Source organism: Fundulus heteroclitus, chromosome 10 (genome assembly GCF_011125445.2).
Source record: "Fundulus heteroclitus isolate FHET01 chromosome 10, MU-UCD_Fhet_4.1, whole genome shotgun sequence".
Taxonomy (NCBI): Eukaryota; Metazoa; Chordata; class Actinopteri; order Cyprinodontiformes; family Fundulidae; genus Fundulus; species Fundulus heteroclitus.
Window position 1 is genome coordinate 24,990,268 of NC_046370.1, and position 16,060 is coordinate 25,006,327.

General features: G+C 40.4%; 1 protein-coding gene across 2 annotated transcripts in view; it reads right to left on the reverse strand.

Moving 5' to 3' along the window:
• Positions 1-14,951: 14,951 nt before the first annotated feature.
• bms1 (BMS1 ribosome biogenesis factor) overlaps positions 14,952-16,060 on the reverse strand; it is a 41,400-nt gene continuing 40,291 nt past the window's right edge. For both annotated transcript variants that reach the window (XM_012882609.3, XM_021308653.2), the window contains exon 23: positions 14,952-16,052. In XM_012882609.3, coding sequence (XP_012738063.2) covers positions 15,825-16,052 — 228 coding nt within the window. In that variant the 3' untranslated portion in view covers positions 14,952-15,824. The remainder of the gene's footprint in view (positions 16,053-16,060) is intronic.

Here is a 16,060-nt window from a genome sequence, read left to right on the forward strand (position 1 = left end):
GGCCCAAGCGGCCCCTTAGCACGCCTATGGCTTTGACCGGCCTGGCTGGCTCTCTGCTGCATGGAAAAATCCCAACAACTACAGCTCAATTTGGGGAGGGTTTGGGGGGTGTGCCGTGTCTGAGGTGATTTGCAAAAAATCTATAAATCGTACACCAATGAGGGCTACATTTCCTGAATCCAGACAAAAAATACCTACATTTTGATGTATAATTTGTCTACGTAGAGTGAAAATTGAGCGAGTAGGCTGAAGTTGTTCGGTCTTTTTTACATAACTTGGACTTGGGGGTTGTTGCCGGTCTGAGGTGATTTGCGAAAAATCTATAAATCGTACACCAATGATGGTTACATTTCCTGAATCCAGACAGAAATACCTACGTTTTGATGTATAATTTATGCACGTAGATCGAAAAATTGAGCGAGTATGCTAAAGTTTGTTTGTTGTTTTTTAGACAATTTGTCACCACGGTAGGTGAAAATGGCGTGTGATGAAAAAAATCTATAAGTCCTACCACCAATGAGGTTTACATTTTCTGAATCCAGACAAAAAGACTACGTTTTGATGTATAATTTGTCTACGTAAAGTGAAAATTGAGCGAGTAGGCTGAAGTTGTTCGGTCTTTTTTCGCATAACTTTCACTTTGGGGTTGTTGCCGGTCTGAGGTGATTTGAAAGAAATCTAAAAGACCTACACCAATGAGGGTTACATTTCCTGAATCCAGACAGAAATACCCTACGTGGTTGATGTATAATTTGTGCACGTAGAGTGAAAATTGAGCGAGTAGTTTGGTGTTTTTTGGAGAATTTTGTCACCATGGTAACTAAAAATGGCGTGATGAGAAAACGATAAAAGATATGCACATTCCGTTTTCACTTCTGAATAGTTCAAAAGATATATCTACAAACTGAAGCTAAACGATGTTCTTTGTAGGTGAAAGCATGACGACACAGTAGTAGAGGGTTGAAAAAGACCATTTTTCGGTGTTTTTTTTGCGAATTTTGTTCCAACCGTAAGTCGAAATGGCGTCAAGTACAAAAAGCCCTGATCGCGGCGTCGAGACGAACGTTTCGATATATAGTATGTGGGGGTAGACCCTACGGTTCGGGCTGTATTAACGGTACTATAATAATAATAATAATAAAGAAACCCTTATTAGGTGCATAGAAACCCTTATTAGGTGCATAGCATAAGGCCTCGCCATGCATTTTCAATGCATAGGCGGGCGCCTAATAATAAAGAAACCCTATTAGGTGCATAGCAAAAGGCCTCCGCCATGCATTTTCAATGCATAGGCGGGCGCCGCCTAATAAAGAAATCCTTATTAGGTGCATAACATAAGGCCTCCGCCATGCATTTTCATGCATAGGCGGGCGCCTAATAAAAACCCCTTATTAGGTGCATAGCATAAGGCCTCGCCATGCATTTTCAATGCATAGGGGGGGCGCCTAATAATAAAGAAATCCTTATTAGGTGCATAACATAAGGCCTCCGCCATGCATTTTCAATGCATAGGCGGGCGCCTAATGACATTAATGAAGACCAGTTTAACATTAATAACAGTAGGGTTAAGCTACTTTATTGCACCTACTGACCTTCACAGCATTGATCATTAAGAAAGGAAAAACAAAAAACATTTTTATGTCTGTCCACCTTTACAGTGATTAATCTATAATCACTGTATGTGTGATTAATAGATTTTATGTGCAGTTAGTTCATCCCATTTTTTCAGTGAAATGGTAAAAATACCAGAGAAGGGAAGCCATTTGTTACATTTACTATACAACACTATACATTTTACCTTTTCTTTCTTGCAGAAACTATAATAATCTGCATGTTAAACAGGTATAGTTTTATGCATAGAAAAGGTGACAAAAAACAATTATGTAACATTTGGCATTTTTTATTTACATGAAGAAACAGAACAAAATATGTGAGGATAAACACTTCTGTGCCAATCCTCCAAATATTTTTTAATGAAGGGCCCTGAAACCAGCCTTCAGGCTGAAACAGGTCCACCATCGTCCTCCCTCCTTCAGCTGCTGCCCATCCAGAAGGTCCATGGATGGCCACAGGAGATAGAGGTTGCTGCTGACCCTCTGCTGGCTGGCCTGTGGTGCATCCTATAGGGAAACAGCTTGCCAGTAAGATCTCTTACCTTCTTGTCCTTAAATAGAGCCAACAATGACACACAACTGATACATAGATATATTAATTGGACAGAAGATTAAGACAAATCAGCATATTACCTAAATGTACAAGTTAATTTTATATTTGGTACAGGTCAAGTGGAGGCACGCTACACACAGGCACCACGCCAACGGTGATACAACATCGTTGAGCGTGTCTTTGGGTGTCTGAAGACAACGGTGGCAGTCCATCTTCTTAAGGGTGCTGGAGGTCGCCCGACGTTGCCCCAAAAGTAATCACCGCCTAGCTGCATCCTCCACAGTATTAGTATAGAGGCAGGGGACCAGCTAGACGTGGAGGACGAGGAGGTTGATCCAGAGGAGGATGAGGACGTTGACCCAGAGGAGGACGAGGAGGTGATCCAGCGGAGGACGAGGAGGTTGATCCAGAGGAGGATGAGGACGTTGACCCAGAGAGGATGACCATCCAGCGGCTGAAGACAGGGACGCTGCTGCAGCCTGGCTGCACTGTTAAAGTGAACATGACTACACTGACCTAATGTAGATCAGTGAGTCATGTTCACAATTGCTGCTTCATTTCTTTTGTTTTTTACCACCTGGAAAAAATAATGTGGTAAATTAATTTCCATTCCAACTATTTTCAATTGTAAGTTTATTAGGCATTGTCTGTTTGTATAAGATCTTAATGAGTTATTTCGTTGTTTTAAACCATGTTAGTAACTGTTTAATAATTTGTTGAATATATTACACCTTCATTCTGTTCCAAAGATTAAAACATTTGTATAAAATAAATGTCAGTTTTTTCATATACTATTATTACTATTATTTTCTTTCCCTCTTTCTCCTCTCAATATTCGTGTCCTGACTCAGAAGAAACTCACTTAGATAGGAAAAACATTTATAGAATGTATTTATTTATTTTATTTTATATGCTGCTGCCGTCCTAGGGAGACATTTACAATTTGTTCCAGCAAGTATTGAGTTAATAAAGCAACACACGTCAGTCAGATAAACACAAAACAAATAAATAAATCATGACCAGCGATATTATGCACTCTACTTCTTTATATTACGCACTAACTCTGTAAACAGGCCACATAGAGAAAACTTAAAAGTATAATGTTCTCGCCTCAAACGATCTTAAAACGTTACTTTTGAACAACAACAGCAGCAGAAAAGGGAATTTTTAACTTACCGCTGTGAGCTCGTTTGCGCTGTCTCGAATCAAGCTGCGGCCGCGGTGCATTCTGGGCAAGCGGACTGTCTGAAGAACGCACAAGTCTGCTCTGATGCATGCTCGATAAAGAGGGCGGGCGAGAAACAACATCCGGGGAATTCGGCGCGTTCTCGATTTGGCGTTCTCAGCACTGGAACAGTGCTCGGTCTGAGGCTGATGACGTGTCACGAGCACACGAGAACGCTCAAGAACGCATATTGAGAACGGCCCCTGTATCGACTGCTCTCGCCTATAGCGCTGACGAGATTTAGGGGCGCCATCTTGGGGCGGTCGACAACTCCGCTCAGTGTAATGTTTTAACCAGGTGCAGAATCAATTTCAGTCAACTATACTCGCTGATTATTGAACTAATTTTCACGTTGTTTGTTTCTGAAAACTTGGCTATAGCTATAGCTATTATAACAAATGGTTCAGTGCATTTAAATGTTCTTAGTGTGGTTAAAAGTAATTGAATATTCTGACAGAATTTATGTATGTTGCAAAACACAGCCACACACACACACACACAATATATATATATATATATATATATATATATATATATATATATATATATATATATATATATAGATAGATACGGCCCAAGGTCTTTCCTCTGAGTCCCTGTGTAGAGCTTCTAATTGGTGCTGATTGGAAGTGTGGAAGTGGAGGCAGCTGGCCAGACTGACGGCAGCAAGCTTCCTCACCTGACAGCGCAAGGCCAAGCTCCGCTCCAGCCCAAGCACCAGATGATAAACACCAGCTCGGAGGAGCTCAGCTCATTCTTTCTCTCTCTCTGCCACCTACATCTCTTTCCCTCTCCTCTCCAACCAGTTATGATTTTTGTTAAATAAATCCCATTTTAAGTTATCCCATGCGGGGCTTCCCTTTGATTTGTTATGGTCCAAGAGCCATGCCATAACAATATATATATATATATATATATATATATATATATATATATATATATATATATATATATATATATATATATATATATATAATTATTCCCCAATGTCTATAGCTCTGATGCCCTCACGGAGTAGATGCAATTTTGGAGAGACTCAGTCACAAAAACTTGGACATCTAGACCTGTATCTCTCTATCTAACATTAGAAAAATCACATTCTAATATAAACAATATCTTTTAATCTTACTTGTGAAAAGTCATCCCTCGAGCCCTGACGTCAATAGTCCGTCGATTTAAACAAAAATACGCTGCACAGTGCTGAGGTATCATTAGTGTGTTCAGCTTGAATCAGCAGGTTAGGGTAGCAGGTCGACCGCCCCAAGATGGCGGCCATAATTCCTGCGCCGCGACAGTCAATGCGGGGTCTACTCTTATATTATGTCTATGGCCGTTTCTCAATATGCGTTCTTAAGCGTTCTCGTGTGCTCGTGTGCTCGTGACACGTCATCAGCCTCAGACCGAGCACTGTTCCAATGCTGAGAACGCCAAATCGAGAACGCGCCGAATTCCCCGGATGTTGTTCTCGCCCGCCCTCTTTATCGAGCATGCATCAGAGCAGACTTGTGCGTTCTTCAGACTGACCGCTTGCCCAGAATGCACCGTGGCTGCAGCTTGATTTGAGACAGCGCAAACAGAGCTCACAGCGGTAAGTTAAAAATTCCCTTTTCTGCTGCTGTTGTTGTTCAAAAGTACGTTTTAAGATCGTTTGAGGCGAGAATATTATACTTTTAAGCTTCCCTATGTGGCCTGTTTACAGAGTTAGTGCGTAATTTAAAAAAAGTAGTTGTTATGGGAGTTTTGGGTGGAATATTAAACAATAGTAACTGAGTTCCCATCTTTACTAAATGACGAGACGGTGGTATAACGTTCCAGCACTTTATTGAGAAACAGAGCAGAGTGTCACATAGTTGGAAAGTAATCGCACCCCACGGTTCCGCTGCAGTCTCTGTCTGCCCTGTCTCTGTCTGTGTCACTTTTCGGGCTTCCCCTAATACTGCACCGTGGCCTTCCCATGAGACAAAACAAAGACAGTCTATCGTAAACAATCAGTATCCCTCAGCAGCTGCAGCATTTGGCCTTGCAATCAGAAAACAGTGGATCTTATACACAGACATCAGGTCTCCAGGCCTCCTCTGTCCGAGTGGTGTGAGGCCATAGTGACTTCAGAATAATAATTCTTATAACAGTAGTGTGCATAATACCGCTGGTTATGATTTATTTGTTTTGTGTTTATCTGACTGACGTGTGTTGCTTTATTAACTCAATACTTGCTGGAATAAATTGTAAATGTCTCCCTAGGACGGCAGCAGCATATAAAATAAATAAATAAATACATTCTATAAATGTTTTTCCTATCTAAGTGAGTTTCTTCTGAGTCAGGACACGAATAATTGAGAGGAGAAAGAGGGAAAGAAAATAATAGTAATAATAGTATATGAAAAAACAGACATTTATTTTATACAAATGTTTTATCTTTGGAACAGAATGAAGGTGTAATATATTCAACAAATTATTAACAGTTACTAACATGGTTTAAAACAACGAAATAACTCATTAAGATCTTATACAAACAGACAATGCCTATAAACTTACAATTGAAAATAGTTGGTGGAATGGAAATTAATTTACGCATTATTTTATGTATTTTTCCAGGTGGTGAAAACAAAAGAAATGAAGCAGCATGTGAACATGACTCCAACTGATCTACATTAGGTCAGGTGTAGTCATGTTCACTTAAACATGCAGCCAGCTGGAGCAGCTCCCTGTCTTCAGCCGCTGGATGGTCATCCTCCTCTGGGTCAACCTCCTCGTCCTCCTCTGGGTCAACCTCCTCATCCTCCACGTCTAGCAGGTCACCTGCTGCTATACTAATACTGTGGAGGATGCAGCAGGCGGCGATTACTTTTGGGGCAAACGTCAGGCAGACCTCCAGCACCTTGAAGAAGATGGAACGCCACCGTGTCTTCAGACCACCAAAGACACGCTCAATGATGTTTATCAGCCTTGGCGTGGTGCCTGTTGTAGCGTGCCTCCACTTGACCTGTACCAAATATAAAATTAACTTGTAATTTAGGTAATATGCTGATCTGTCTTAATCTTCTATCCAATTAATATCATCTATCAATTGTGTGTCATTGCTAGCTCTATTTAAGGACAAGAAGGTAAGAGATCTTGCTGGCAAGCTGTTTCCCTATAGGATGCACCACAGACCAGCCAGCAGAGGGTCACCAGCACCTCTATCTCCTGTGGCCATCCATGGACCTTCTGGATGGGCAGCAGCTGAAGGAGGAGGACGATGGTGGCCCTGTTTAGCCTGAAGGCTGGTTTCAGGTCTCCTTCATTAAAAAATATTTGGAGGATTGGCACAGAAGTGTTTATCCTCACATATTCTGTTTCTGTTTCTTCCTGTAAATAAAAAATGCCAAATGTTAATTGTTTTTTGTCACGTTTTCTATGCATAAAACTATACCTGTTTAACATGCTGATTATTATAGTTCTCAAGAAAGAAAAGATAAAATGTATAGTGTTGTAAAACTAGTCAAGTATAGTAAATGTAACAAATGGCTTCCCTTCTCTGGTATTGTTACCATTTCACTGAAAAAATGGGGCTGAACTAACTGCACATAATTTATAGATTAATCACTGTAAAGGTGGACAGACATAAAAATGTTTTTTTTTCCTTTCTTAATGATCAATGCTGTGAAGGTCAGGAGGTGCAATAAAGTAGCTTAACCCTACTGTTATTAATGTTAAAACTAGGTCTTCATTTTTATTAATATAGGAACAATAGTCACAATTTCAACCTGATCACGTTTTTAATATCATCATCAATGGTTTTTTTTTAAAGATAAAAGTAGGAAATAGGCTGTCAATCTTAAAATGCCTACCACTTGGCAATAGATGGGCGAGCAAAGCCTGCTCGCCCATCTTCTCCATCAATCTTCTCCTTGCTCGGATTTGCCTCCTCAACTGCATCACCTCCTCTTCAGCCTGCTGATAAAGCTGACCAACGACCGAAGCAACAGCAATATTGCTCGTATCGCTCATTTTGCTTCTACAAAGTGCTGATTTTTAAAGAAGATTCAATCGCCTCTATAACTAGAACAATTACAACTCCCCACAAAGAAATTCCCGCTATTGCTGGTTTTATACCCACAGTTCTGTAATTATTTTAGATATTTTTTATACTTTTTAGAAATTAATTTAAATAAAAACCTTTCAATAAGATATGATGGTGTAGTGTATAAATAGTTTTGAACGTTAAAGGAATGCTCAAGTGCTGTGGGTGTGATGACGTCACGAGTATACTTCTGTTCCAATGCACAATACGTGCTGCGTGCTCGCGTTCTCGTCAAGTCCGATCTTCCTGTGTTCTTACCGAGAACAGACTTGACGAGAACGCGAGTACGGACTCGCGTTCTCGTGAATTGAGAAACGGCCTATGGCTTTACCCACGGCTCTACATCCTGGTTTGGACCCTCGGTTGACAGCGGCCGTTTCTCAATATGCGTTCTTGAGCGTTCTCGTGTGCTCGTGACACGTCATCAGCCTCAGCCCGAGCACTGTTCCATTGCCGAGAACGCCAAATCGAGAACGCGCCGAATTCCCCGGATGTTGTTCTCGCCCGCCCTCTTTATCGAGCATGCATCAGAGCAGACTTGTGCGTTCTTCAGACTGACCGCTTGCCCAGAATGCACCGCGGGCCACAGCTTGATTCGAGACAGCGCAAACAGAGCTCACAGCGGTAAGTTAAAAATTCCCTTTTCTGCTGCTGTTGTTCTTCAAAAGTACGTTTTAAGATCGTTTGAGGCGAGAACATTATACTTTTAAGCTTCCCTATGTGGCCTGTTTACAGAGTTAGTGCGTAATTAAAAAAGTAGTGTGCATAATACCGCTGGTTATGATTTATTTGTTTTGTGTTTATCTGACTGACGTGTGTTGCTTTATTAACTCAATACTTGCTGGAATAAATTGCAAATGTCTGCCAAGGACGACAGCAACATATAAAATTAATAAATAAATAAATTATATAAATGTTTTTCCTATCTAAGTGAGTTTATTCTGAGTCAGGACATGAAATATTGAGAGGAGAAAGAGGGAAAGAAAACAATAGTAATGATAGTATATGAAAAAACAGACATTTATTTTATACAAATGTTTAATCTTTGGAAAGAATGAAGGTGTAATATATTCAACAAATTATTAACAGTTACTAACATGGTTTAAAACAAAGAAATAAATCCTATTAAGATCTTATACAAATAGACAATGCCTATAAACTTACAATTAAAAATAGTTGGAATGGAAATTATTTAATGATTATTTAATGTTTTTTCACAGGTGGTGAAAAAAAATTAAATGAAGCAGCATGTGAACATGACTAGAACTGATCTACATTAGGTCAGGTGTAGTCATGTTCACTTAAACATGCAGCCAGCTGGAGCAGCTCCCTGTCTTCAGCCGCCGGATGGTCGTCCTCCTCTGGGTCCACCTCCTCGTCCTCCACGTCTAGCTGGTCACCTGCTGCTATACTAATATTGTGGAGGATGCAGCAGCCGGTGATTACTTTTGGGGCAAACGTCGGGCGGACCTCCAACGCCCTTAAGAAGATGGAACGCCACCGTGTCTTCAGACCACCAAAGACACGCTCAACGATGTTTATCAGCCTTGGCGTGGTGTCTGTTGTAGCGTGCCTCCACTAGACCTGTACCAAATATAAAATTAAGTTGTAATTTAGGTAATATGCTGATATGTCTTAATCTTCTATCCAATTAATATAATCTATGTATCAATTGTGTGTCATTGCTGGCTCTATTTAAGGACAAGAAGGTAAGAGATCTTACTGGCAAGCTGTTTTCACTGCGGGCCAGCCAGTAGAGGGTCACCAGCACCTCTATCTCCTGTGGCCATCCATGGACCTTCTGGATGGGCAGCAGCTGAAGGAGGAGGACGATGGTGGCCCTGTTTAGCCTGAAGGCTGGTTTCAGGTCCCCTTCATTAAAAAATATTTGGAGGATCGGCAAAGAAGTGTTTATCCTCACATATTTTGTTTCTGTTTCTTCCTGTAAATAAAAAATGCCAAATGTTACCATAATTGTTTTTTTTTTCAGTTGTCACCTTTTCACACCATAAAACTACAACTGCTTAACATGCAGATTAATATAGTTCTCAAGAAATAAAAAGGTAAAATGTATAGTGTTGTAAAACTAGTCAAGTATAGGACATGTAACAAATGGCTTCCCTTCTCTGGTATTTTTACCATTTTACTGAAAAATTAGCTGAACTAACTGCACATAATTTATAGATTAATCACTGTAAAGGTGGACAGAAGAAAAAATATGTTTTTTCCTTTCTTAATCAGTAAGTAGCTTAACCCTACTGTTACTAATTTTAAAATTGGGTCTTCATTTTAATTATTTATTGAAAAATAGTCACAATTTCAACCTGATCACGTTTTTAATGCCATCCTCAATGTTGTTTTAAAGATAAAAGTAGGAAATAGGCTGTCAATCTTAAAATGCCTACCAGTTGGCAATAGATGGGTGAGCAAAGCCTGCCTTCTGAGCCTCCTCTGTCGCATCAATCTTCTCCTTGCTCGGATTTGCCTCCTCAACTGCATCACCTCCTCTTCAGCCTGCTGGTAAAGCTGACCAACAACCAGAGCAACAGCAATATTGCTCGTATCGCTCATTTTGCTTCTACAAAGTGCTGATTTTTAAAGAAGATTCAATCGCCTCTACAACTACAACAATTACAACTCCCAACAAAGAAATTGCTGGTTTTATACCCAGTTCTACAATTTTTTTTTTAGATATTTTATTAGACTTTTTAGAAATTAATAAAAAAAAAAACGTTTTCAATAAGATATGATGGTGTAGTGTATAAATAGTTTTGAACGTTAAAGAAATGCTCAAGAGCTGCGGGTGTGATGACGTCACGAGTATACTTCTGTTCTGTTCCAATGCACAATGCGTGCTGCGTGCTCGCGTTCTCGTCAAGTCCGATCTTCCTGTGTTCTTACCGAGAACAGACTTGACGAGAATGCAAGTCCGTACTCGCGTTCTCGTGAATTGAGAAACGGCCAGCATTTTGGAGAACTGATAAATTTGACCAGATTCCTAGAAAGAAGTAACCTGACTCTAGCCAGATTGATATCGCTCCGCCTATCTCCACTTGCATCCATCTGGGACCTCTCCCATAGAGAGTGATTTCTCTAACCAATTTTATTGTCTAGCTAATCACGACGCAGGGCTAGAGTTTCATAGATGTGACGTAGTGGAGAAGCGACCGTGACGTAAGACAGACAGCAATGGCTGCTCGCATCGAGGAAGCAAGCATTAACATTGATGCTGCTATTTCTTCCGTGTTGTCCAATCTACCTAATATTGTTTCATTAAAAGAACATCAGAGAACGGCTCTGAAGGCTTTTGTTGGTGGAAACGATGTTTTCGCCCTTCTCCCGACCGTATTTGGCAAATTTTGTTTTCCGGGGCGCGCCCGCGGCGGAGCGGTTAGCGCGAACCATATTAGGAGGCCTTTAGTCCTCGACGCTGTCGGCCCGAGATCGTCTCCGACCCGCGCCGCTTTGCCACCTGTCTTCCCCCCTCTTCCTGTCAGCTCACTGTATTGTTTTCCTGCGTCGCTCTCATCAGCGTCACGTGTTGGCTTCGGGTTGAGTGGTTGAAATAGCACGTCGATAAAGATGACAGACAAGTGGCTTATCCAATCATATGCAAGGATTTTTGATAAGGCCCAGCCTTCAAAAAAGGCAATTCCTATGGAGAGGTCCCAGATGGATGTAAGTGGAGCTAGGCGGAGCGAAATACATCTGGCTAGAGTCAGGTTAAGAAAGAAGCGCCATCTCTCCTGATCAGACCAGGTGTTCTCCAAAATATTCGGCAGTTATCAATGTAGCCCACATTAATGTCTATGGATATAACCTGACTCTCACCAGATGGCTGTCATTCTGCGGAGCTCTGCAGAACAACATCCATCTGCCGAGAGTCAGGTTATCGATCAGAGGGATATTTTCAATCCGTCCACGGTCACTTTGTCAGAGTGTTATTTATACGGCGCTGTTTATATCTATGGAGGGTTAGAAAGGACAAAATGAAACCAATAAATATATCATGAAATAAATAAAGGTGAATTTACCGTTAAATAAATAAATTAGATAATTAAATGGTATCATTTAATTCTTTAATACAATATTGAATAATTACATGTAACTTTAACTTATTAAATGGACAATTAAATAATTAAACAATGTGATTAAATAATGAACTTTTAAATGATTACATGGAATAATTAAATGTCATTTTTTAATAAATTAATTTAAATATACATATTATTTCACTCTGTATTTATTTATTTCATGACTTCCATGCAGCTGTGTCATCATACAGTTATTTAAATTGTCAACTTCACCCATCAAATCAGTGGTTGGGAGTAGAGCGGCTTCTGTAGAGATCCTGACATCTGATTGGCTGACCCTAAGGTCAGTATTTTTGTTGAAAAATGCGGACATAACTTCTTCTTGCAAAGCTATTGACCAAAGACGAGGCTTACAGGATTGTGTAACTTGCCTTGTAAGAGCAGGTCAGGAACAATCTCAACAAGGACATCTGGCCTGTTAAGAGAAGCTACAGCAAGAAGCTAAAGAGCTTCTCAGATAACACACCCCTACCAGCTTTGTAAATCTAGTGACTGAAGTTTTGCCCATTCTTTGCAAAACAGCTAAAGCTCAGTCAAATTAGATGGAGAGTATTTGTGAACAGCACTTTTCAGATCTTGCCACAGATTCTCGATTGGGTTTAGGTCTGGACTCTGACTGGGCCTTTCTAACACATGAATATGTTTTGTTTTAAACCATTCCATTGTAGCCCTGCTATGTTTAGGGTCTTTGTCCTGTTGGAAGGTGAACCACCACCTCAGTCTCAAGTCTTTTGCATACTCCAACAGGGTTTGTCACTGTGAATGGGGTGTTCAGAGTGATGTAGTGTTAGTTCTCGCCACACACACCGTTTAGCATTTTGGCAATAGTTCAATTTTGGTCTCGTCTGACCGAAGCACCTTCATGTTTGCTGTGTCCCCATGACTTCTGGCAAACTGCAAACAGGACTTCTTATGGTTTTCTTTTAACAATGGCTGTCTTCTTGCCACTCTTCCATAAAGACCACATTTGTGCAGAAGCATGACTAAAAGTTGTCCTGTGGACAGATTCCCCCATCTGAGCTGTGGATCTCTGCAGTTCATCCAGAGTCACCATGGGTCTCTTGTCTGCATCTCTGATCAGTGTTCCCCTTTTTCACCCTGCAAGTTTAGGTGGATGTCCCTGTCCACATGTTTATCCCTGACCTGTCTGATGTATTCCTTGGACTCCACAATGCTGCTTGCGCCCCAATATTATTTTAACCAACCTCTGAGGCCATCACAGAGCAGCTGCATTTGTACTGAGATTAGATTACCCACAGGTGGACTCTATTCAGTCATTAGCAATATTCAGGCAAGTTCTGAAGGCAATTGATTGCACTCAGAGAAAATGGGACTAAATACTTTTACACACCACACTTTTCTGTTTATTTGTAAAAAGAATGTCTTTCACATAAAATTCCAATAACACTTATGTTTGGGGTTGTAATGTGACAAAATGTAGAAAGGTTCAATGGGTAATACTTTTGGAAGCCTCTGTAGAAAGGCCAAAACATATTTGTTGCTCTCAGACTGTGCCCACAGGATCTAAAACAGAGGCAGAGCTTTGTTCCCCAGGCTCCCAGTTTTGTCCATAAGGTGACAATGTGTATTTTATAAAAATATGGAAAACTTCAATTTTTTACAACCATCTCCATAGTTGTACTGCTTTAGACTGGAGCTGCTAGAGTGCATACTGATCACTTTTCTCACCCTTTCCTAAGGTCTGGTCCCTATCTCCAGCTGTCACTGGAAGAGAGTCAGAACACTCTCTGGACAGGTCGCAACACAGTGACACATAGGACAAACAACCATGCATATGCACACGCTGATACACAAAGGCAATTTAGAGTAACTAGTTAACCTAAGTTACATTTTGGACTGCGGGAGTGCCCAGAGAGAACCCACACATCCACAGGGAGAACATACTAATTCCATGTAGAAAGACCCCAGACTGAGATTTAAATCCAAGCCGTTCTTGTTGCAAGGCAACCGTGACAACACAAATTATGTATATAGCAGAGAAGCTTTTCTTAATATACAATACTGTTTCTTTAGGAGAAACCGATATAATTATAGGGGTGAGTTAAACTTCAAATCCAAGCAACGCCTAAGAGGTTTTATATAAAAATTTTAAAGAAAAAAAAGAAATGAGCCTTCTTCAAGGGGTCTGTAAAATATCTACTTTAAATATCTCTTTTAGTTTGAGTGGAATTCTGAATGCAGAGAAAACGGGAACTAATGTGCAATTTTGTCACAGTGGACACCAATATGTGTTAGACACAATTCAGACCAGGTACACCATAAAAACTGATTTATGAATTACAGAGGTGTTCAACATACTGGTGAGAAACTCATCCCGATGCATTCTTTTAATACATTGATAAAACACAAAAAGTTTGAGGGTTACATCAGAAAAAATTCCTAATTTACACCACAGTGTACTGTGAAAAAAGATCAACTGGAACATCACCACAGGCAATGCTGTTCTTTTATCATTGCACACTGCAAGTCCTTTTCGCTTCCAGTGTGTGATGTTCCATGTTACGCAGCCTCCTGACTTTTGCAGTGTCATCCTTCATGGATCAAAAACTAATGGTAATAGTGGGAGTGGAACTGACACCAACTGACCTAGCTATCACAAGATGGAGACAGAGGGGAACGATTTAACAAAAGAATCTTACAAATGTCCCATGCTGCTGTAATGGTTGCTATGCCGCCTGCATTGAACAGACCTGCTCAGACAACATCCTGGAGACATGAAAAATATAAAATGTTTTTGTGCATAAGCATTATTAAAAGGCTGCCAAGTCACATCAACCACATTAAAACCAAAGGTTGCCATGTTTTCTGATGAAGCTGTATTTCTTATTTCATCTTATGGTTGTTGCTTTTTCCAGCAGAGGTAATGTGGAAAGGGGGAGGGTCCTGATCAGGCCACTGAAGCCAACCAATCACAGTGAACAGTTTCTGAAGGTCATCTTTAAATATGCTGTAGCACAGTATCTCAGTTTTAAAGATAAGCCCTGATGCAATGCGCTTGAGCAGACCAAAACACTTAGCTGTTAAATTCAACTGTTTTGTTTCATACTAACCCCCCCCCCAAAAACATGGAATTACCCACTGTATGCTTGTTGTCGATGTCAGATTTTGTATAGAACACTTAAAAACAAGAGTCGACAAAGGTGCTTCACTGTTAAACCAACAATCATAAGAAAAATGACTTCCCTATGCTCTGCACTGTGGACCTGTAGAGGTAAGGTATTTCAGTCTTGCGGCAGCCACAGCGAATGCTTGATCACCTCTAGGTGATGACGTTGATTTGGATTGAGGAGATACTGGCTGGTTGACTGGAATGTTCTCAAAGGTGTCTGGATGTTGAGAAGATCACGTAGATTAGATTGCTAAAAAAAAAAAGTAGTCAACATTTTTCTTTGCAAATTTTTGCATTTATTATAAAAACTGAAAATATTTTTAATTTTACATTTTCCAACATAGTATGAAAACCATCCCTGTATCATACCTGAGACCTCATGCTTAGGTCTTCACATTGCAACATGAACTTGGTTTTCAGGGGCCTGTGGCCCCTCTGCCCCCAAGCAACAGTGTTGCCTTAATCAGCTTAGAATGTGTTGTTTCACCTCTCCACTGCTTTAACTAAATGACCTCTGAACTCTACAGCACTACCATCTTGAACTCACCCCTTTCATTCAATGATTCAATAAACACAGAATCAGCACCAGGCATCAGTCAACTGGTTCTCTACTACATCTGGTAGTAAATTGTCAGAAATTCTACCTGAAACGCTGATCGATCTGGTTAGGGATGTTGGACCATGATTGTTCTGAACAACCGTGAGTATCTAAAACATTTCGACAACACAGTAGTAAAGAGATGTTGGAAAATTACTAAATGACTTTCCTGAAGGGTTGATTATTATTCTACAAAACTTTCTGGTTTCACACTCTATTGTCCAGCATCTCCTAGTTAAAACATGCAGTATAGTCAATATGGAATAACCTTGCCAAAGGAATAGGCATACTTCAGGCAGTAGACAGCCTGCCCTCCACACCCTAAAAGCTCAGAGAAGCAGGTATGGAAAATATTTCTATGCAGTTTATTTCAAACCCAAATTTGGCACAGAAAAACATAAATGTCTATGTTTCACTATTATTGAATGATACCAAATTTTATCTCACTAACATCTGTCTCAACAACAAGATAAAACAAACTGTCAAAGCTGTGGAACAAAGCAGTGCAGTTCTCCAGAGTTCACATACACAGGTCCAGTTATAGGTAACTAGTCATCTTTTGGCGCCCCCTTCAGACTGGATCGCTGCTTCTTCTGGTCCATCTGACCCATCACTCGGTACAGTTTTTTCTTTGCCTCCCTCTGTCTCTTCAGCTTTGACTCCTCATCCTTCTCCTTTTGCTGAAGGAACTCTTTGTGTTTGGCATGCTGCACTGAATGAGCCTTCTTCCTCTTGTAATTGTGGACTGTGCTGAGAGCTTGAAGTAGTGCTGCCACCTGTCAGA